This window comes from Fusarium falciforme, chromosome 5 (assembly GCF_026873545.1).
Source record: "Fusarium falciforme chromosome 5, complete sequence".
Taxonomy (NCBI): domain Eukaryota; kingdom Fungi; phylum Ascomycota; class Sordariomycetes; order Hypocreales; family Nectriaceae; genus Fusarium; species Fusarium falciforme.
In genome coordinates this window covers 641554-663381 of record NC_070548.1, presented here as the reverse complement: position 1 = coordinate 663381, position 21828 = coordinate 641554, and the positions used below count along the sequence as shown (strand labels likewise).

Genomic DNA, 21828 nt, shown 5'->3' with positions numbered 1-21828 from the left:
TGGGAAGCTCTGGCTGACGTGGATGAGGAGAGGGAGATGAGCTCGGAATGGGGCTTTCCCGAGGGGAAGCTTGGACGGTCTAGAGACAAAGAGGGAGGTGTCAAAGATGATGGATGCATGATGGAGGTGGTTGGAGACGGTAACGTAGTAGTTTTTACCTATTTAATATTTGACATGACTGTGATGCCCTCTTCCTAGAGATCCATGATGTTGTTCGGGCTAAAGAAGCGTCCGTTGAAGATGTTGATAGCTACTCTCTAAGGGCCATGAAGCACCCCTCCTCAGGGTCCTGCAGGGCAAAATGGCCCGATACTCTGTCGAGTTCAGATGAGCTCCCACGCCCAACAAGCACAAAAATCCCCTCGCTAATCAAGCCCAGCCGTCGATCCCCTTGCAACATTCTTTCTTTTCACCTCCTATTAAAGTTTCTCGTTCCACGTCGGCTACGAAACGAAGCATGCGCCATGTAACGGCTTGCAGCTCGCTTAGACACGCGATCATGCAAGTTCGGCCGACAATCACTGAATCCCCGGATATATTGGAGTGTCCGTAGCCCACGCGGACGATAGACGCCCGGTTTGGCTCGATTCGGCACTTGAGGGTCGTAAGCGAGGTCTGGGCTCTCGAGTTTCATTTGCGGCGCCAAGGATGGCTTCGTATACCGCACATTATTCGCGACTTGAACCATTTCTAGAATGGCGGTGGCTTTGAGATCTCGGGTGCAGCATGTAGGGGATCAGATCTGATGCGACTGTTTGAGGTGCTTGCCTCCTAACATGTTTGACTGTCTGTGAGGTATCTTGCCAAGCGTGTTGAATATGCATAAAACCTTAGCGGCGTGTAAAAACTAGTCAACTAGAATGGCTGCGTATAATGATCAACACCTTGAAGTTGAGAACAGGGCAACTAGTTGCGCCTTGGACACGATACCTGTACCAATGTGAAGCTATCACCAGACTATTGCTCGGCTGGCTAAATAAGCACCCTTCCACTTCACAAGCTAAATTAACACCCCGTCAACAGAGACGATTCATGGATAACGAAATGCATGCCTTGAAGAATTACTCCGTCTACAATTCTTTAACGACACATATTCAACTGCCGACGGCATCTTACAAACCCCACAATTTCTCCAATCTCGATCGCGACTTTCTTCACCACGTGAACACTGAACTTGACTCGTACAACATCCAGCATCACCTCGAAATGACGACATCATCTCATCAATCTTGTTCTTCATTAAAACGTCTATGAACCTGCTGAAAAGATCATAACCAACCTGTTTCTATCCGTCTCATTTGTTGCTTGGCCCTTACTCCGGTACGCCGTCTTGTGCATATTCATTAGTTTTGCCTCCATCCATCGCATTCGCGATCCATCATGGATATCAAACCGTCCGCTTCTCCGTGATCGACTCGCCCGATGGCTTTCCGGCGATGAAACCATTGTTTCCAGCGCCCAGCTCAAATACCTTCTTTCCGCGCAGCCACGTCTCCTTGACGCGCCCGGTAAACTCGTGGCCCTCCCACGGCGAGCAACGGTTCTTCCATCGCATGTCGCCCTGCGTAAACGTCCATTCGTCCGCGTCGTCAAACACGCAAATATCGGCATCCATACCGGCCTTCAAAGCACCCTTGCGGTGTGAGAGACCAACCTGCGCAGCCGTTGCCTGGCAGCAGAGACGCACGATGTCGGTGATGCTGGGAGTTTGGGAGAACTCGGCGCGCTTCTTGGCTGCCGTGTGAAGGATCGGAAGTCCGAGTCCTACAGAGGAGATGCCTCCCCACGCAGCGAAGAAGTCACCGCGGCTCTGTTCCTTGACCTCGTCCTCCCGTTCTACAACAATACCGGAATCCTTGTGTGGCATAGCAGGTCGCTCTCTGTCGAGGTGCTGGGGGAGCAGCTTTAGCTGGGGCGTGCAAGGTGAGTGATCCGACACGACGGTTCTGATGCACGAATCCTCTGTTACAAGCTCCTCCCAGAGACCGTCACGGTTCTTCCCCTCTCGGATAGGCGGGCAACACTTGTGTCGAGTGTCACCCTTCTCAATCTCCTCTGCCGTGAGACCAAGGTAGTGGAAGCACGTCTCGGCAGTAATGTTGATTCCAGATGCGCGAGCCGCCTTGAGAAGGGGAATACACTGCGTCGCCGAGAGATGAACGATGTGGAGATGAAGCGAAGGGGCGATATGTGCCTGACTCAGGATCTCCTCGATGGCATACGTCTCAAATGCAGGAGGCCGAGACTCGAGGAAGGTCTTATATGCGTTGAGCTCTCCAGTTGGCGCCAGAGGTGCTTCCGAGGACTGAACCGCGTCGCCGACGGATTCGGCGATGGGAGGGATCATCTCGGCGTGGAACATGAGCGTCGTTGGCGTGTCCTTGAGGGTCTCCATGGCGAGGGCGACGTCCTTGGCGGAGATGGCCGGAAATTCATCAACCTATGCGAGTCAGTTGTTGTCGTTACACATTTTCGGCCCTACTTACACCTGACTCGATCAAAAAACCCTTGAAACCTCGAACACCAGCATCCACCAAAGGCCTCAGCTCATCCGCATTTCCAGGGATGACACCACCGTAGAAGCCAACATCGACCCAGCACTGGCCTCGGCTGGCCCTGAGCTTCTCCTCGAAACCACTGAGCGTCGTCGTTGGGGGAATCGCATTCAATGGCATGTCAATGACAGTGGTGACACCGCCACTGGCAGCTGCGCGAGTGCCAGTCCAGAAGCCCTCCCACTCGGTACGGCCAGGCTCGTTCAAGTGAACATGAGCATCGACAAGGCCTGGCAAGAGGAGCTTGGGGCTGTGGTCGACATACTCGGTGCCAGCTGGGAAGCTGGAGGAGGGGAGGATCTCAGGGATGACTGAGATGATCTTGCCGGTAACAGGGCTGACGACAACAGTAGCAGGTGTGACAACGAGAGAGTCATCAGGAAGAGTGACGACGACTCGAGAAGAGACGAGGACAGAGACAGGTCCCTCGATGGATTGAAGAGAGTTGGCGGCCGTCATGATGAGTGAATGAGAGTCGAATCAAAGCCAAGAATGGGGGATAAGATAAAGAAGGAAGAAAGAAAGAAGAAGAGAAAAAACACAGTCAGGAAAAGTCAGAAACCCCCTGTCACTTCAACAATCCGGGGAAAACAGGCAAGGTAGCAGTTCTACCTCCCGAGTGTGGAATCGATTCGTCGGGACTTTTTCCCTTATCTCTGTCCCGGGAACCTTGGGGCCGGCGGGATGGTGGGGTGGATAAGATAACAACGGCGGCGGCGATATCCAGGAACAACGACTGGTTCTCTCTTGAGAGTTTTCTCTTATCAGAGACCCCAATAAGATCGGATCAAGAAGTACCGAGGCAAAAGGATATAAGGCAGAGCAACGAGTGTTGGCATTCCAGGAAAAAAGCCACCCCCAGAATCCGGCGATGGCTTCCCCTTCTTATCTTGCGCCGCAAGGACCCCTCCATCGGTATTTTGCGGGGTTTGAACAAGGGAACAAACATAAAAGAGGCCCTAGCGTTTCTGTTATTCGACCAAAACTGCCCTTCTCCCAATCATTCTTCCCTGTCACGTTCTGAATGGTTCTGAATGGCCTCGTCCAGCAGACACCGAATTCCCGGAATGCCTTTGCTTATCAGCCATCGTCGGGCCGGCCCACTTACAAAAAAGCTTGAAGAAAAAACCAGGGTCCATCCATCGGACTCGGCCGGGTACCGTTGATAACCGACCAATCAGGGACTCTCACCGCCGCCGGCGTGGGTGATTCAATCGAGTAACCATCGAGTAATGAGATGGTCGTCTACGAACCGGATGCTTGACAGGAATGAGTGCTCGGACGAGGCATGGCTTTTTCTACGACGCTATTGAGGCTATTCGGGGTCTACGGAGCGGTCAGGGCTTGGTCGAGGCCGGGGAAGAGATTGTTTGATCGGATCAGGTATTGCATGAGGATGGCTCACGCAGTCAGCAGGGCATCATCCAAAGACCCTTCTAGCTCATCACTTGCATTGAAAAGAGGTTTCTATCGAGTAATACGCTCGGATCGCCGTGTTCCGTTTCGTTCTAGACTCTCTTCAACTAACAAAGTCACTCCGCGGAGTTGCGCGTGCTCTATCCCTCATGACCACCACCTCGGAAACATCACTTTGAAACACCTCAGAATTACTCGATCGAAACCCAAGAGTTGAACACGTCTTTTGTTTTTCTCGTACAGAGCAGGATCTAACCACATCCATCATCATCAAGCCCCTCCTCTTCCAACACCGCCCTTTTCAACTCCTCGGTATAAGATAGGTGGTCAGTTATATGCGGTTTTATATCGGCAAGTCGTACAAGTACAGGTACAGTTCAGCTCATGCATGCATCACTCGCGTCCTTCGTCTTTCTCCTTGACTTGTAGAATCGTCTTTGGTCGAAAGACACCAAAGGCAAAAGGACAAGTACAAGACAAAGCAAAAAAGGACAAACCATACACCGTTGCTCATCCCAGCCCACCAGTTAACAACCCGTCTCATCTCTCTTTTTTGCCGTGTCTCGTCGCAGAAAATAAATAGTGATGTCGTTATTTGTACACGGCGGATGACTTTCCATCCGCCTCTTCCTCGTGGCCTCCTCACTTCTGGCGCTTCAGCGACTTGTGTGCCATCTCGATCAAGCCGTCCTTGGCCTCGCTCTCGGGGAAATCCGCAATCGACGCGATCGCCTTGTCCACGTACTCTTGTGCGAGAGCCCGCGTCTGCTCGATACCGTCGCTCTGGAGCACCAGCTCACGTGCCTAGACACACCCACCGGTTAGCATCGTTTCTCCAATAGCACCCTCGTGAAGGGGGATGTGCAGAAGCGCAAAGCGACGTGATTCGTCAAACAGGACAAACAATGGAAATGCATCCAAGCTTACCCTCTCTACGTCACCCTCCTTCTCAAACTTGCGGCCAACGAGAGCTCCGAGCTCCGGCATCTGCTTCCACGCAAACAGCAGCGGCGCTGTCGCCAAGCCCAGCTCCAGATCCGCCCCCGCAGGTTTTCCCAGGTCCGTCCCGCTCTGCGTGTAGTCCAAAAGGTCGTCCACCAGCTGGAACGCCAGTCCCAAGTTGCGTCCGTACGAATAAGCCGCGTCCACCGTCACGGCGTCCGAGTTACCCAGCAGAGCCGCCGCCCGACATGACTTGGAGATGAGAGAGGCCGTCTTGAGGTATGTCTTTTGGAGATAGTAGCTGACCGTCTCCTCGGACCACTTGGGGTTCCGCTCGTCACGCTCCGTGTTCTTGAGCTGCATGAACTCGCCCTCGACGAGGTTGGCGATGACGGTAGCCAACAGTTCGACAACCTCAGGGTTACGGAGACGAGCGAGCGCAACGGATGCCCGGCCGAGCAAAAAGTCACCAGCCAAAACAGCCATCTTGTTGCCAAACTCCAAGTTAGCCGACGGCGAACCTCGTCTCGAGATGGAATGGTCGATAACGTCGTCGTGAAGCAGCGAGGCCGTGTGGATCAGCTCCGTGATCTCTGCCAACCGCCGCTGGCTAGGAAGAATATCTGAATTGGCCTCGGGAGCCTCTGGCTCGACGGCGGAGATCGGCTGGGCTGAAGGGTTTACATCGGCGAGGATCTGGACGGGAGATATCGAGGTGTCAATGCCTCGGCTGGTGGGCGTGGGAGCCGTGGGAGGTGCCTTGGGGCAGAGGTAGGTGGCCCTGCTCATGAGGAGGACGATCAAGGGCCTGACGTGCTTGCCCTCGGCCTGGGTGTAGTACTTTGCGGCGCGGTCGAGTGAGGGGTGACCAGAGCCCAGAAGCTTGCGGATATTGCCCGTGAGAAACTTCATCTCCTTGGCCACGGTCCGGAGGGGGTCGACATGCATCCTATCCTTTGCGGCCTTCTTGACGACATTGCCCACGACATTGGAGGCGACCTGGACTGCGGCAGCCCAGGCAGAGTCTCTTCGGGGACTGGTGTGAAGGGCGGCTCTGTGTATCCTCGTGGGACCTCGACCGACGGTCAATTGTCTGCACAGTACGCACGCGGGCGCCCTGGCGAGGGGAGAGGCAGTCAAGCCCGTCCTCGTCATCATTGATTGTCTAGCCAAGGCATCGCGCACCACCGAGGCCCCCGGACGGAGCTGCATCACGGCCGTGTGCGCAAAATCGGGCAGTTATTAATATCGGAAGATGTGGAGGGGGAAAACGGTGAAGCTTCGAATTGTGTATCACCGCATTCGACAAGAGCAATTCGTTTTCCCAAAGAAGTAGTCGTCGGTCGAGTCGCTCGGCAATCGAGGAACCGCGAGGGATATTTTTTTTCTCTCGTCGGTTGGTGGTTTTTTTGGACTTGGTTATTTCTGTTCGACCCGGCGGGACCTGACCTCTAGACTTTTTCCAATCGAGCGAGCGAGCGAGAACCCGCCCACCTCAGCTTCCGCTCTCTGGTTGTGGCTGCTAAGCCCGGGGTGTTCGCGGATCCGTCCGGCGAAGCACCCGACGGAGACTGACTGAATGAGGGTGTATGATTGGCCAGATCTCGACCTCGCGACGGGGCCGTTGAGCTAGGGCGTCAGCGGATAAACACGCTGACGCACGGGGGTTTTTAGTGATAGAGGTGCTGGAGTTGGAGGGATGCCTGTTAGACACATGTTCGTTGCGACGTAGGCATCAACTTGACAACTTCCATTCCAACGGCTCGCGCTCTCATTCGGGCAGAAATACACATTCTATCCTGTGCGCTTGTCCAAGAAAGAAGTATGGTGTTACTTACGATAACGCCCTCCATCGTGGAGGCCTTGGCGATCAAAGAATCCTCGAAATCGGAAGCTGTCGAAGCTCATCATGACGACAACGAAACCGATGCTGCCTCGCAGAAACCCGATGAGCCATCATTAGACGAGCCTGAAGTTGGAAAGCCCATATCCCATGGGCAGATTGTCGATCTCTGGAAGAACCTCAAAACGCAAGGCAACTCGCCCTACACCCTCGAGCAGCTCCTCCGCGGCGCATCCATCTACATTCCTCCTCCACCTCCCAAGCCTGCACCCGTAGGTACGATTTCTCTATCATCAGCACATTTACTAACAGGCCTAGTCCCCCGAATACAAAGCCCTCATGGCCCGTCTCCGCCGCGAAGAAGAAGCCCGCGCCTACGAACGAATGATCAACCCGGTCCCGCAGCTCGAAACCTTCCACAACCGCTTTCCCAACGCCGCATCCGCATTTGCCGAAGTCAATAAGCCCACCTCTGCCAGGGATACCGGCGACAACGACGATGCCGCGATGAACGAGGTGCACCGGCAGGTGACGCTCATAATCAACTTCCTCATCAGCATAGCAGGTGTGGCGGGCACGCTGTGGATCGCGGCGCGGTGGTGGAGTCTACCGTCGAGGCTGTTTCTCACGTTAGGGGGGAGTATACTTGTTGCTATAGCAGAAGTTACTGTGTATTCGGGGTATCAGTGGAGGATGGAGGAGGGGAAGAAGAAGGATCGCAAGGTGAGGGAGGTTAAGGAGGTTGTGGAGAGTTGGGTTGTGGGTAAGGATGATGGTGTAGATGAGAAGACGGTGTTGATTAAGGAGAAGGGAGCGGATGAGAATGATGCGGTTAGGAAAAGAAGACCGGAACAGAAATCGGAAGAAAAGGCCAACATATGAGGGGAAATTCGAGAAACAATTCTAGCAAGTCAAGCATCCATGTTTCGAGCAGTTGAAGCTGTCCTCCATTGCGCTGTACACTACTTATGAGAGTGATCACTGGGTACCTACCTAGTAAGCCATTATGCTGTAGACCTTGCAATTAACCCAATTGGCATGTATTTACTCATGACGGCCCTGCATCATAACGTCTCAACATGGACAAATAATGTATTTCGAGTTCCGCAGACCGGGATGATATCATGGCTTGATCCAAGGTGGGATCGCACCCATGTGACTACGCGCCAGACGCGACTCGACGCGTCGAGTGGTGGGGCCTTCACCATCCACATCATTGCCCAAGGTCAACAACCCTTCCAGGAACTTGTACGCGGGGAGGATCAGCTGGGTCGTTTTCTCTTCAAACACTCGTTTTCTGCTTTTAATCATATACCTCGACTATTTCGTGCAGGAGTCGTCTTTGCCTTCTTTTGCCCAAACACTCACCGATCCTGTGCGACGCGAGGTTCACGATCCCTTTTCATTGGACGAAGCATGGCAGCTCGTCAACAAACAAGATTGTCACAATGTACGCCGATGACTCTGATTCTCCATGGATGGCTTCGAATCTGACACTCTTCAGGACCAACAGCTCAGCGTCTTCTGCACTGCGAATGCGCGCCAAGCCACTCCGGACATACGGGAAACGGAGTACGACCCGAGAGAACTCGCCCAGGGAACCCAGTCCGAAGAAGCGACGCATATCGACGGAGGAGACATCTTTGAAGAAGCGGAACTTCAAGAGCGTTGACACGGAATCACCATCGCTCCCCGAGATTACAGCAACCGGGGGCAAGGACTCGACGGAACCCACAGCAAGCGACAGAAATTCGCCCAAGGATGTCGTCAAGAAGGGTTCAATATTGAACTTCTTTAAGCCTGTGTCTTCGTCATCATCCACAGTCGCTCCCAGTCCAAAGAGCGATGAGCCACAACCCGAATCAACACCACCGTCATCTCCTCCACAACCACCCCGGATAGAGCCTCGGAGAAAACCACGAATACTGCGGTTCGGGGGCTCATCATTACCCACCATCAGCAACGAAGAGACAGAAAGCGATGTTCAAGACGACGACGAGAATGTGGAGAATCGAGAAGATGGCAAGGGACCTGCGAGGTCACCATTGAAAGAGCAACACACAACAAACACAACCACCACAAAACCGAAGAAGCCAAAACAACAGACCGTCCAAACGACGCTCAACATCTCCTCTCAAGCACCCTTCTCCGAGTGCAAGGTCTGCAACACAGTCTGGAACCCCCTCTATCCAGACGACGTCAAATACCACACAAAGCAACACGCAGCGGTCTTACGGGCAAGGAAGAAGAAGGAGAGCGAAGCATTATAGACTGATACGATACCCAAATCTAACGACTAATGAACTATCCACGTTCCTGCGTTCTTCCCTCGACTGCCTGCCTCAATTTCCTTGTCACTTGCAACCATTGTGAATTGTTCCGGTAAATACAGACTTTTGCCGTCCCATTCCCGCCACTCGAGCCCACCCCCGAGCATCCACCTGTCGAAGTATTTTTTCTCCCGTTGCCACTTCTCAACCCGTACCGTGGGCCCATCAGGCTTTCTGCGTAGCTTTAGGATAGTCAATGACGGATCTTCGAACCGTAGTCCCTCAGCTCTCAACCTCGCGTCTAAGCTTTGGTAAAAGACTTGACTGTGCTCAGCTGAGCCTCTTCTCTTGAACTCTCTGACGGCGGTATAAAACCGTGCTGACGGCGTGTTGTGATACCTGGAGCTGATGACACGATAGCTCAGGGGACGGTATACCAACTTGACGTGGGGGATTGAATGTTGACCCTGATCCGGATCCGGGCCCGGGGTTTTGACCCTCTGGAACGGTTCGGGAAATCGACCGACCTGTACGGCCAGGGTATCGAGGATGGGCATCCCCGCAAGCAACTCTTGGGTCCAAGGTATATGGGCGGCGGGGGCATTCTGTGGCAGGCCCTCGGGCATCGAGACGACCACATGCCTGACCCATTTCAGGGTGTCCCTGAAGATATCAGCGTTGACAGGACCCCACGGAGTGCCCTTTATCAACTCATACACCCCGAGTGCATAATCCACAGGGCGATGGCTATGAAATTTTCGAGCAGGTGCAGCAGAGTGCGCCCAGAGGATATCCTTCTGCAAGTTACACCGCAAGTAGAACCGCTGCGGTCTACAACCCGCCTTCTCCCAAGCCTCATAGTCGTGCGCAAGGCGCCAACAATTCCCAAGAACCCAGGTGTTCTTCTCGAGCCGTACGAGATCGGGATAGCGCTTTAGAACCACAGCTCTAGACTCGTGACAGAGTGCCCCGAGGCCCTGAATCGTGAGTTGGGATTCGACCGGGTGGACGGGGAGAGCGTGGTTTGGCCAGGCGGGAACGAAGCTACCTCCGACGACAGTCTGCTCGACGAGTGGGCTTCGAGGGTGGTGGGACATGGCGATTCCGAGGGAGACTCCGAGGATGAGGTATCGGTCTTCGTCGACTAAGTTCAGGCAGAGGTTCCAAATCTCCTGTCGGAGCTCGAAGGGAGATTGGTCGAACGACATGGCGCACGGGCTCTATAATGAGATTTGGTGGTTGAAGTTGAGGGTGATGCTTTGATGATTTTTATTCTTGGGTTAGGTACAGGTGGTCTTTTTATATTCATGACTTCAACTAGGTTTCTGATTCACTCTGTTGGGGCTTCCTTTGATATGTCGAGAGGGACTGGCTGTTATTCGGTGGCTAAAGCTACCCACGTAGCATCAGACGAGATGATTAACCTGAGAGTAGCTAGAATAATCATATGAATACATAAATGGGATGTAAAGCATTACCTTCCATTAGGATGTCTTTTTCCTTATTATTTGACTATATTTAATAGTAATTAGACAAGTATTTTTACCGTTCTGTTATCTGTTCCCACCATCGTGTGAATGTACCTTGAGTGTCAATTGAGAGTGTTGGCCGAAAGGGCCGAAACCTAAAGAGAAACGACTAAGTTCCATTAACTGGGTTGATGGTCTCTCTCACCCCATGATGAGGTTATTCATCAGCCCCTGCTGCGGGTAGGGCTGAGCACATGTTCAAAGAAGAACCAATAAGGTCTAGTCTGATCCAACACCCAACATGACGCATACCGTGGGTCTCTCAGTCAATTCGACATTTGGCAGGCGGTCAAAGCCTCGCTTAACATGTCGAGATAATGAAATAGGGTAGCATCGCGTGATCCTTCTGATTCGCAGTGTGCTCAGTATACGCGGTTTGCGGCTGTGCTGGTTGCAATGATTGCCTAGTCGCCCCATGAATGTATCCGCTAAGCGCGAGACGGGGGCGCAGTGCCCCCATTCCAAACTTGGGGTTTCATATTGCTACTGCAATCTCAGCCATCAAACTTGATGCTGATGCATCTTTCCTCTAGTAATTTACTTCGAAAAAAACATCGACATGCCGCGCAAATCGGGTACGGGATGCATTACTTGTCGCATTCGCCGCGTCAAGTGCGACGAGACAAAGCCTTCGTGTCAGCGCTGCCTCAACTCCAAGCGTCGGTGCGATGGATATCTCCCCGAGGATTCAACCGTTACACGTCGCCAACTTGCGGACGCCGCGCGCCATCTTTCCGTCGTCGGACCTATTTCTCAGGCTCTTTCTCAGTATCCCCGGCACAGGAGCCATTCGCCGACCCCGACTAGCATGTCATTGTTTGACGTGTTTCGGAACCTTACGGCACCGTCGACAGCTTCTTTTATCCCTTCGAGGTTCTGGACGAGGGAGTTGCTTCAGCTAGCGCATAGTGAACCTGCTGTTTGGCATGCTACCCTTGCGTTGGGGGCTCTTCATCAACGGCATGAGCTTTTCTGGCAGGGGCATGGACATCACAATAGTCAAGGGCTCATGGACCAGGCGCATCAGAGCTATGCACGCGCAGTGTCTTATGCTCAGGATGTCAAAGACCCAACGAGACTACTGTCACTAAGTCTTGCACTCTTGTCCATCACCAACATGATGGGACGTTGGTCTGAGAGTCAGGTTCACATTACGGCTGGACACCGGTTATTGAAGCAGGCTGGTACTGGTGAAGCAACAATGAGTGCGGCTGAGATCCTAACACGACTCGACCTACAAGCCATGACATTTTCCGACTCCAGCGCTCCATATTCTTACGACAACACACCGCGGTCAGTGTACATTGACACCCTGATGCGCCAGGTAGAACGGTTGGAGAGCTATGCGCAGGCGGGCACGGCGCTGTTTGGTCTGATGAGGAGGTTCATGCTGTTGGGTGAGACGTTAGTAGCCGACGACGGCGAACAGGGTGAAGAGGCCATCATACAGAATCTGATGCAGGATCTTGCATCGTGGGAGTACAAGATGGCCGACTTTGAGAGGAACCGCGATCCACACAACGCCATAGGAGCTATATCCATCAGGCTGTATCACACGTTGCTGCGCATGTGCGTCACTGCGGGAGCATACGGGCCCGAGACGCGATGGGACAGGTTGCTCGGATACTTTGAGCGCATCTTCACTCTTGCCGAGCTGTTGTGGTCCAACACGCCAAACACCCACGTGCAATCACCTCTATCTCTGGAACCAGGCCTGATCGTGCCTGTGTTCATGACGTGTCAGCGGTGTCGACATCCGTGGCTCAGACGAAGAGGCATTGCGTTTTTGCACAAGATCAAGAGACAGGAGGGTATGTGGTCGAGCGACGGCGCTGCAGTGGTGGCAGAGAAGATCATGGAGGTTGAGGGACAAGTGTATTACACCAGCGACCTCTCAAGGGAGAACTCTCCATCTCCAATGCAGGTCGAGGAGATGGCCTGGGAGGAATGGGCAACCGGGGACGGACAATTGCCTGCAAAGACGAGTTGGGCTGGTATACCGAGAGTCCCGGAGAAGGGAAGAGTGAGGGATACTCTGGTCATGGTGGAAGCTGAGCAGAAGCGAGTTGACCTGTCGCTGATAATGTCTCCGGGGGAAGATCTTTTGGGTACACTTGGCGAAGTCCGAATGGAGACGGTAACGTTCTAATTGACCGCTTTTAATCGTTATCGTATCCGTATTGTACTGTGCTTACACAGAGCCTCAAAATGCGAAAGGATGACATTTGGGGGCAGGCGTAATCCGCGGAGCCCGAGAGCTAACGGCCCCGTCCGATATAGAAGATCAATTCTCCCCTGGCTAACGGTTGCTGATCTTCCAATCGGAGGGCTGTCCTTGACAATCCGGGTGCCGGATCTGCGGGGGAAAAGAGGCCATGGTACGAGCCCGGATCTCGACTTTCCGAAAGCGCCAAGAATCTCGCTACGATGATGTGCAGGTACGATTGTAAAGATCAACAAGACAAGCCAATGTCGATAATACAATAAATAATCAACGGCCAGCCAGAAGACAATCTTTGGATTCAAGCACACCAGTCAGCTCACCTTTTCAATTGACCACTGCAATTGATATCCTGCCGCAATGGAAGACCCCGCATTCATCGTCAACGCCATCAACGCGAGCGGCAAAGCTCCCTTGCATCCTTACTACCCGTTGAACGCTCCCCTCGCGCACTATGCCGCCAATTCACTGTCTTCGCCGGTCCTTGTGGCGACGTTTGTCGCTGGATCGTTGGCCATCTTCGCCGTGACGCTGCTGCTTATCCAGCAGTCTGGCCGGACACTCTCCAAGGTTGCAACGGGTACCACCCTCTGGTTTGCGCTCTGCGGATGCATCCACTTGTTCTTTGAGGGTATGTCGGACTATACTCATCTTTAGCTGATCAAATACTAACCTTCATAGGCTACTTTACTGTCCACTTTGCCCAGCTCGCTGCCCAGGACCACCTCTTCGCCCAACTCTGGAAGGAGTACTCCCTCTCCGACTCCCGCTACCTCACCCAAGACTCGTTCCTCGTGTGCATGGAGGGCATCACTGCGTTCGCCTGGGGTCCCCTCTCGTTCCTCTTGGCCTGGGCCATCGTCAAGGACCACCCGATCCGATTCCCTCTGCAGCTCATCATCAGCCTGGGCCAGATCTACGGCAATCTCCTCTACTACGGCACCTGCTTTTTCAGCAAGCGCGTCCTCGAGATCGTCTACTGCCGTCCCGAGAGCTTTTACTTCTGGTGGTACTACTTCTTCTGCAACTTTATCTGGATCATGATCCCCGTACCTCTGCTCATCCAGAGCATCTGGGAGGCTGTCGGGGCTTTTGCCAAGGTCCAGGCTGCTGAGAAGGCCAAGAAGAAGGCTTGAAGAAAGAGACTTGAAAGTGAGGACGGTGAAGGAAGGTGAAGAATGGGCGAAACATGGGGGGAAGAGGTGATGTGCAAGAGTTGATGGCGTCGGGAGGAGTGTGGTCCATGTTAGAAGCAACGCGGAAAACTAGAGTTATAGATAAAACTCCGATCACGATAAGGTTTCAAGATCGTTTGACACATTTTCCCGTTCCTGAACGAAAACCCAATCACGACTCAATAAACGACGCATGAATCACTAGATCAGAATCGGCCAACTCTGCTCGTGGTTCGCCGGTCTTGGCATCTCTAAAAACGGCCTTGACGCCGTGCCACGCGTCGCGATTCAGGGTCTGTGAGTGGCGGGAATTCGGGCCCAACATTTGATCCGCCTGAATACGAGTTTTCGAGAAGAATAGGACCCCTTTGCAGGGGGAAAGGACCACTTTGAGAAACAGATAAGATACTGAAACAGCACGGACAAGAACCAAACTGATTTCCCCTCTTGTCTTTCGCGAAATGCTTGGCTGATGCGCAGCCAGCCAGTCGCGTCAACCAAGTGACGAGCAGCCATCTTCAACCTTTCAACCCACCCACCGCAACGTTCAAGATGCAGCTCAACATCCCCCCGAGGCTGCTCCGGGTCGTCGCGGGATGTGCCGCGGGGACCCTCGTCCTAGTGCTGACCCTGTCGATCTTGATGCAGAAGCGTGACGACCGCAGCGTGGGTTCGTTGGATTTGCCCGCGTATTCGGAGAACAGGACTCTGCCTGCTCTAACGGAGCAGAAGCCTCACTGGACGACTGAGCAGCTTGAGCCCAAGTTTGCCTACGTGCAGTATGCCACCGATCTGGATTATCTGTGCAATGCTGTGAGCGCAACCGACGATCGAGCTCTTGCGGAGCTTGAAGATGGCTTGTTGCGCACTAGACTGACTTTCATAGATAATCAACTTTTCTCAGCTTCGACGATATGGAGCTCGACATGACCTCGTCTTGATCCATCCAAAGGCTTGGGAAGAAGGAGTAAGCTGAGCGCTAAATGCGACAGATTCATGTCGCTTCATATGCTGGCACTAACATGCCCCTAGAACTCCAAGGGAGCCAAGGCTATCGCCAACATTCGCATCAAGCACCCTCACATTCACCTCCGCCCCATGGAGGTCATCTCGACTCAAAAGGGCGACTCGACCTGGCGCGACAGCCTGACCAAGTTCCAGGCCTTTGCCCTCACCGAATGGACCCGCGTCCTCGCCTTTGACTCTGACTCTCTTGTGCTGAACAACATGGACCACTACTTCCTGAGCCCTCTGGCCCCCGTCGCCGTGCCCCGCGCGTACTGGCTCAACGAGAAGAGCACCGAGATCGCCAAGCAGGTCCTTGGATCCCACGTGATGCTCATCGAGCCCAACATGGCCCGGTACAAAAAGATCATCAACGAGGCGCTCCAGTCTGGAGACTTCGATATGGAGGTTATCAACCACATGTTCAAGGACTCTGCCATGATCCTCCCCCACCGACGCATCGCCCTCCTAACGGGCGAGTTCCGCTCCAAGGACCACTCCAAATACATGGCACCCGACGAGGACGAGGAGTGGAACGCCATGGGCGAGGTTTCGCGGGCTTTCCTCGTGCACTTTAGCGACTGGCCTCTTCCCAAGCCCTGGCGCAGCCGCACCAAGATGCAGTGGGAGAATGCGCTGCCAGATTGCCCGGCTGATGATCGCGAGACGGAGGATAAGCCAAGGTGTGCGGATCGGATGATGTGGTCTGGGTTTTATGAGGATTATGACAGGTTGAAGGGACAGGAGTGTGGAATTTTGCATGAGTGATGATGGACTAGCGTGTTGATACCATTTTGCGCATGAACATGAATTGATCACCTAGAGCATGACTGAGTGAACCTATATGTAAGTCGTGATCTTACTGGTTACTCTGCGATTTCTATTGAATTCCTTGCTGAAGCTCAACTTGAAAAACGAAATTGCAACTGATTCAACCAGATGTGCTGATATGCGGATGGTGTTATCCCTTGGAATGGAAGACCACAGGCTAAGCAACCCCTGGCATCCCCTTGCCCTCATTCCCATCTCCCTTTCATAGATACACTTACGATACCAGTCTACTAAGAAGCTCTCAAATTTTCGGCGTGGAGTTGAGTATGTTTGTAAACTCCGAACATCCAGACCCGTTTGTAACAATTTTGCTACCAGACTCGCTGTCACTGTCACAGTAGCGGGTGCAGTGAAGGTGCACCTCATCGCACCTTCCCTTGCATCTCAAAACCTCATCCTCCAATTGATGTCTCAAGCCATGTCTTTCTCCCTCGTTCCCTGAGGCCATGTTTTTTTGAGCCTCCCTCGTTCATCTCCAAAAACCCGGCTCAGCTGGCCTCTTCGCAGCGCAGCCTTGAACCGAATGCTGTCGTCCACCATGTCGCGTCTGCTCAGGTTCCTGCCGAGCCTTATTTTTCTCTCCATCTTCTTTTGTTTTCTGCTCAACCTTTTCGAGTACGACTATCCGGACGTGCCTATACCGGATACATGGAGAGATCACAGTGTTCAAGTCCCGGAGAGCGCTGAGCGCCCGGACGGATACCCGGGGAGCCCTTCTTTCATGGGCGAAGAGAATCTTGACGCGCAGAATGACGATGTTCATGGGAACGCGTTTTTGGGTGATGGGAAGCCTAGCAACGGCGAGGAGAGTGCCATTAACAAGGTCGATATCGACGACAGCGAATTTCATGACGACCCAGTCGACGAGAACGACGAGAATGACGAGAAGGAGGAGAATGTCACTGAAAGTGCCGACAGCGACATTATCGACTGGTCCCGATTCGCCTACGTCCAATACGCTACCAACGACGTCTACCTCTGCAATTCGCTCATGATCTTCGAAGCACTACAGCGACTTGGCAGCAACGCTGAACGACTGATGATGTATCCTGGTCATATGCTTGCGCCCAATGCCCAAGAGTCGGACACTCATGCGGGACAACTTCTGATCAAGGCTCGCGACGAGTACAAGGTCACATTACGGCCAGTCGAGATCCAGCGCCGTAACGGTAGTGACGGTAAGACACTGGGGCCTTGGGATTGTGCTTTATCGTGGAAGTTGGCCTTCTAACGCTGTTCTAGTTACCTGGGCCGAATCGTTCACCAAACTTCTCGCCTTCAATCAGACCCAATACGACCGCGTAATTACCCTCGACTCAGACGGCGTGGTTCTTCAGCTTATGGACGAGCTGTTCCAGCTTCCTCCGTGTCGTGTTGCGATGCCCCGAGCCTACTGGTTCATGAAGGACGACCCTCCTAAGACGATGCTTGCCTCACATGTCATGGTTGTGCAACCTGACAAGGTCGAAATGGAGCGCATATTTCAGAAGATTGAGACCATTGAGAACACCGAGTACGATATGGAAGTTATCAACAGCCTATACCTCGATAGCGCAATGATCATTCCCCACCGACCGTACGGCCTGCTCTCGGCAGAGTTTCGAATGAAGGATCATTCCCAGTATCTTAGCTCTAAAAAGGAAGAATGGAATGCTGTCGGGGTCCTGAACGAAGCCAAATATGTGCATTTTTCTGACTGGCCCGTCCCGAAACCATGGGTGCAGGATTCGGCGATGCGACTACAGAAGCAGCCACAGTGTCCGACGGCTGATGGTCAGGGTCCCCAGGAGAACTGCGTTGAAAGAGAAATCTGGAACAGGCTCTACACTGAGTTTGCAGACAATCGAAAGGTAAGCAGAATGACCTTGGTATCTTTTGTTTCACGGTTTACTGACATTGTATTACAGAAGATTTGCGAGCCAGTAGGCAAGCCTCAGCGCCGGAAGTGGTTCCACTGGAACCGGCTAGATAGGGTAGAATCAAGATAGACGACCTGAAAATAAACGAAAACTGAGCAGAACGAGTTTTTCAGAAGTCTACTTACCTGTAACTGTGATGGTGACGTGATAAGACTCAAGGGTAGGTTCTCAGGCCCCTGAGTAAGTACCGATGGATTAAAGATCAACAAGCACTCGTCTTTATAATTGATTGAAATGAACATAACGACAGCACGAGAACTCAACGCCGTAAAACACCATGCCTTCCCATGCCGGGTCTGTCTGGTTGCCCACACTCAGACCGCTCAAAGCTACCAGTGACTATAGCATACGCACTCTAAACCATGCTCCCTGCCATAACCTTGTCATCCTTCCTCCCTCTAAACTTGAACAAACCCACAGTGATGAGTGTGAGAACAGCCGCAACAACAAAGTACACCCATATGTACCCGGTACCAATGGCGTTGGTAGCCTTGGGCCAGTCGAAAAAGTCCATCGAGAAGAAGGTCTTGACCTGCGTTAGCCGAAATCGAGATGATATATAGTTTATGGGACCTGCACGTACCGAGGTGAATGTGGCGGGGAGGAAGAACATGGTCACAATAGCTATCGACTTCATCAAGCTGCCGTCCTTCTGCGCTAGACTGGAAACCTGCAGGCTGCTGTGGGCGATTTCTTGGTTTGTTTTGCGGGTGTCCTATTCGAGTCAGTCAGATGGGCTCTACTGTATGGAACACCTTTCACTCACCATGGACATTGCCAGCTTTAACCCCCCAGTCACGGTAGCACAATCGCGAATGTGCTCATCGTATTCGCTGATTAGCTCCTCCAGCCTCTTTTGGATCCGGACACTGGGAACCCTTAGTTTCTCCAAATTCTTCTGAATCTCCAAATCGTAGTGTGTCGAGCCTGGAGCCAAGGCGTTGGATGACCGTCCAAGGTGGATCACCATCCTTCGCATCTGCTGCTGCCAGTTCTGGAACCCATTCTGCAAATTGCTCATGTCTTGCCACAGCTCAATGGGCTCCTCCTCATCATCGTCGAGTTGGGAGCTGGATTCAGGGCTCTTTGGGATGTCTTGACCCTTGTTTACCGTGAGATCAAGCGTCAGTTGCCCCATCTTGTCGGAATTTTTGCGCAAGAGCTTAACATGGCGCTCCCTTTCTAAGTCCGCAAGCAGGGTCGGCAGGAGCATGGGATGAAAGACAGGGTGGTCAGTTCCAGTGAGTTGTTCTATGAGAAAGTCCGCGGCCTTGTCATCGCACCCGTACACGACGGCATACGTGGTGAGGTTTCTGGGTGAGAAGGAAACCGACAGAGCCATATCACGAGGCCAAGTTGATGCCGTTCTGCAGTTGTAGACTTGAACTGCGTCAGCACTGAATACCCCCTTTGCCTCAAAATATGTATGGGAGCAAAGTACCGGTAGTAACATCTCCTGAGTCTTGGTCATATTGAAACGGCAGGTCCATGAACTTGCACCGTACGTTTCTGTTGATGACTCGCGCAATCGACCCGTGGACCCGAAACTCGGCCCTCACTTGATCAAAGATAGGCTTCGGAAACGGCAAATATGCCACTGTCAGGGGCTCGTCGCATTCCTGTTCTACACGCCCGCAGAGTCTAACGACGGGTTAGCATCTTGGCTGATTCGAAAAGATGGACGCCTACAAGATGTTGAGGGTGCTTTCGCCGCCATCGCCATCCTCGAGGTGGCCCTTTGTTGCAGTTAGTAATCTTGTTGCGAAGGAGACAAGGAAGTTCGAACCGCATTAAGCCAAGACTGCCACTCAGATTCATTGGATAGGGCCCAAGATCTTTGTCTTGTAGCGAACTAGTCAGGTTAGACACTTGCTGCACTGAAAGCCTAGGGTTCATACTCCAGATCGCTTAGAAAGACTGAGTATGCGACTTGTTCCATAATCCTGGAAGAAGAGGGTCTTCATGTCTCCTTCGGAGATGCCGGGGTCGTGACGTAGCCAGTTCATGCCGATCAAAGGTTCTCTCGATGCGGACCGCTTTGCAGGAGGATGCATGCTTCCAATGACCGAGGAGATCAACCTTGAGTTGTTATAGACCGCATGGCTCGTGATTCGGTTCCTGAGGCCTCGGCCAATGACTCTGTTGTTGCCTCATGGCTGCATATGTAGAAAGGTCACGCGGCATTGTTTTTCAACCCTGTCATGCGTGAATTACCTTGAAAGAGGCGGGACGGGGCGCATGCTGTGGGTTGGGAGAGGAGCGCATTCACAGCCGAACTCTGAGATCACATCAGCCAGGCATCGGCGCCTTGCAGAGCCTCATTTATTACTGCCGAAGATGGTGATTGCCTCGGCTTGGGTGAAGCGAGTGGGCGTCCTTGGGAACCAGGCTCTGAGCTTTATGGAAATACCAAGCTGCAGGATGTGAGACTAGAAAGCAGGCTCTGGAGAAGTGGGGAGGAGACGGCCAAAACCGTACGCCAAGAAGCAGTTGTCGACACCAAATTCCAATTACAGAGTCGGGGGGCATTTGGTATATATTCTTGTCAACCTTGCCTTGGAAACGACGTCAAATTTGGCATCAATTCATTGCTATCGTTACAAACAGCATCCTGTGCCAGGTCGTGGGCTTTCAGCTGTTACCCCAGATTCGAGAAACACAGTCAAAGATGTACTCCCACACCCTTAACACTGAGTACTCCCATGGTGGCGTCCTGAGGGCAATTCTTGACCAGAGATTCGGCGCCAGCAATTATAAAGCAACCGCAAGTTGGCCTCTTCTACTATTGCATCTACGCTGCTAACACCCGTCAAGATGCAGAATAATAGATATACTGTCAAGGTCCCTACCCCCCTGACCGTAGTGCGTACAGAACCATGTTCAGCCTTATATGCGGCGTGGCTAATGGGAGATTTAGGCCGAGATCGACTATATCAAGACGGAAATGTGGCGTCATTTCCACCAGTAGGCATAACTGGTTTGTTCGTTCGTGGTCTGGATGTTGTTGTGTTATTGAAGCTTGGGCATAGGTTTCAGTTGTGTTATGGCTATGTTATTTCCATTGGCTTACTCTAAGATTCCCTCCTCCGAGCCCCTTACTACCCTTGAAGCAAGAAGAATCTAGTTTCGGTCTAGGATGGTGATGATGAAGTTGTTGTTTCTCGGTGATGGCTTTGCAGAGCACACTTGTTTGCGATCTAGGTATTTCTCCATCAATTACAGAGACACGCAGACTTATAGATGAGCTAGTTACGCCTGATTGTCTCCCTTTATTGCTATCTCAGCCTATTTAATGTCTAATCCCAACGAGGGAAAAGGGGTATATGTTGTACATGACTCAAACGCTATATTGATCACAAAAGCAAAAGAAGCACAGCTTCAGCATGGGGGTAATGTCACCCTGAGCTTGGAAACCTTAGACATTGCTCGTTCAGCAGCACTCCAGGGTCTCGCGTTCTTCGAGCTGGCGTTCAGCCCAGATTGTGTATGAGTTGTCTCGCATCTGCTTCGTTTTAGTAAAGGTAGACAATGACATATACATAGGGCTTTGACTTACCGAGACGGCATATTTATCTTTGAAGATCCTATTGAGAAGGCTTTCCAGTTTGACTGGGTCAACCCGTCGTACTGATATGGACGTCTTCTTTGTAGCGCGACGTCGGCTATCTTGAGTTCTCGTTGTGCAATACCAGCAGCCACACGCGGCCGTTTGAGTGTTGCTCTTGCTAGCAGAAGTTTTGGACATTGTGGGCTGGTATGAATTGAATAGTGGCTTTGTATTTAGGAAGTGCGGGTAAAAGAATCTGTTCTGATCTGAGGAAAGGAAACGTCTTCCTCTCCCCGGCGAGTCCATGCCTTAAATGTCCTTCAATATGACCTTGAAACGCAGCCTGAATTCAGTCAACTACACATACCGAAGAGGCGAGTGATCCTATCTTGGAAATTGCCTCGTTGCCTTGGTTGCCTTTTCTTGGTGTTTTATCAGTAAAAGGACGCAATAGGCTATGTGCAGGTGCTACAACGCCACTGCAGGGGAGGGGGGTTGAAAATGAGGCATCGGGCCTGTTGGTTGGCCATGTTTCTCCGAGACACCCAACAAGGCTGCGGTCACGGTGGCTTTGA

At 52.5% G+C, this 21828-nt stretch overlaps 10 protein-coding genes across 10 annotated transcripts; 6 read left to right on the top strand and 4 right to left on the bottom strand.

The window, feature by feature from the left end:
• Positions 1 to 1387: 1387 nt before the first annotated feature.
• On the bottom strand, positions 1388 to 3014 carry NCS54_00645800 (Amidohydro-rel domain-containing protein; the record flags this gene model as incomplete). Its single annotated transcript, XM_053151917.1, has 2 exons — positions 1388 to 2440; positions 2487 to 3014. 2 exons carry the CDS (start codon positions 3012 to 3014, stop codon positions 1388 to 1390), a joined length of 1581 nt encoding a protein of 526 aa, XP_053007892.1.
• A 1599-nt stretch (positions 3015 to 4613) lies between these two features.
• On the bottom strand, positions 4614 to 6125 carry NCS54_00645700 (Putative hexaprenyl pyrophosphate synthase, mitochondrial; the record flags this gene model as incomplete). The annotated part of the gene is made up of 2 exons (XM_053151916.1): positions 4614 to 4775; positions 4899 to 6125. 2 exons carry the CDS (start codon positions 6123 to 6125, stop codon positions 4614 to 4616), a joined length of 1389 nt encoding a protein of 462 aa, XP_053007891.1.
• A 537-nt stretch (positions 6126 to 6662) lies between these two features.
• NCS54_00645600 (Hypothetical protein) lies at positions 6663 to 7638 on the top strand (the record flags this gene model as incomplete). The annotated part of the gene is made up of 2 exons (XM_053151915.1): positions 6663 to 7028; positions 7075 to 7638. The coding sequence occupies exons 1-2, from the start codon at positions 6738 to 6740 to the stop codon at positions 7636 to 7638; spliced, it is 855 nt and encodes a 284-aa protein (XP_053007890.1). The 5' UTR covers positions 6663 to 6737.
• A 566-nt stretch (positions 7639 to 8204) lies between these two features.
• NCS54_00645500 (Zf-C2H2-3 domain-containing protein) lies at positions 8205 to 9026 on the top strand (the record flags this gene model as incomplete). The annotated part of the gene is made up of 1 exon (XM_053151914.1): positions 8205 to 9026. One exon carries the CDS (start codon positions 8205 to 8207, stop codon positions 9024 to 9026), a length of 822 nt encoding a protein of 273 aa, XP_053007889.1.
• Positions 9027 to 11381: 2355 nt separating this feature from the next.
• Positions 11382 to 12704, top strand: NCS54_00645400 (Hypothetical protein; the record flags this gene model as incomplete). Its single annotated transcript, XM_053151913.1, has 1 exon — positions 11382 to 12704. The coding sequence occupies exon 1, from the start codon at positions 11565 to 11567 to the stop codon at positions 12702 to 12704; it is 1140 nt and encodes a 379-aa protein (XP_053007888.1). The 5' UTR covers positions 11382 to 11564.
• Positions 12705 to 13136: 432 nt separating this feature from the next.
• NCS54_00645300 (EXPERA domain-containing protein) lies at positions 13137 to 13912 on the top strand (the record flags this gene model as incomplete). Its single annotated transcript, XM_053151912.1, has 2 exons — positions 13137 to 13407; positions 13458 to 13912. The coding sequence occupies 2 exons, from the start codon at positions 13137 to 13139 to the stop codon at positions 13910 to 13912; spliced, it is 726 nt and encodes a 241-aa protein (XP_053007887.1).
• A 504-nt stretch (positions 13913 to 14416) lies between these two features.
• NCS54_00645200 (Hypothetical protein) lies at positions 14417 to 15724 on the top strand (the record flags this gene model as incomplete). The annotated part of the gene is made up of 3 exons (XM_053151911.1): positions 14417 to 14764; positions 14838 to 14918; positions 14984 to 15724. Exons 1-3 carry the CDS (start codon positions 14504 to 14506, stop codon positions 15722 to 15724), a joined length of 1083 nt encoding a protein of 360 aa, XP_053007886.1. The 5' UTR covers positions 14417 to 14503.
• A 583-nt stretch (positions 15725 to 16307) lies between these two features.
• Positions 16308 to 17775, top strand: NCS54_00645100 (Hypothetical protein; the record flags this gene model as incomplete). Its single annotated transcript, XM_053151910.1, has 3 exons — positions 16308 to 16965; positions 17030 to 17637; positions 17695 to 17775. Exons 1-3 carry the CDS (start codon positions 16311 to 16313, stop codon positions 17773 to 17775), a joined length of 1344 nt encoding a protein of 447 aa, XP_053007885.1. The 5' UTR covers positions 16308 to 16310.
• Positions 17776 to 18061: 286 nt separating this feature from the next.
• On the bottom strand, positions 18062 to 19760 carry NCS54_00645000 (Hypothetical protein; the record flags this gene model as incomplete). Its single annotated transcript, XM_053151909.1, has 7 exons — positions 18062 to 18238; positions 18290 to 18421; positions 18473 to 19086; positions 19148 to 19347; positions 19396 to 19442; positions 19493 to 19558; positions 19605 to 19760. 7 exons carry the CDS (start codon positions 19758 to 19760, stop codon positions 18062 to 18064), a joined length of 1392 nt encoding a protein of 463 aa, XP_053007884.1.
• Positions 19761 to 21136: 1376 nt separating this feature from the next.
• On the bottom strand, positions 21137 to 21451 carry NCS54_00644900 (Hypothetical protein; the record flags this gene model as incomplete). Its single annotated transcript, XM_053151908.1, has 2 exons — positions 21137 to 21208; positions 21263 to 21451. The coding sequence occupies 2 exons, from the start codon at positions 21449 to 21451 to the stop codon at positions 21137 to 21139; spliced, it is 261 nt and encodes an 86-aa protein (XP_053007883.1).
• Between the last annotated feature and the right edge of the window lie 377 nt (positions 21452 to 21828).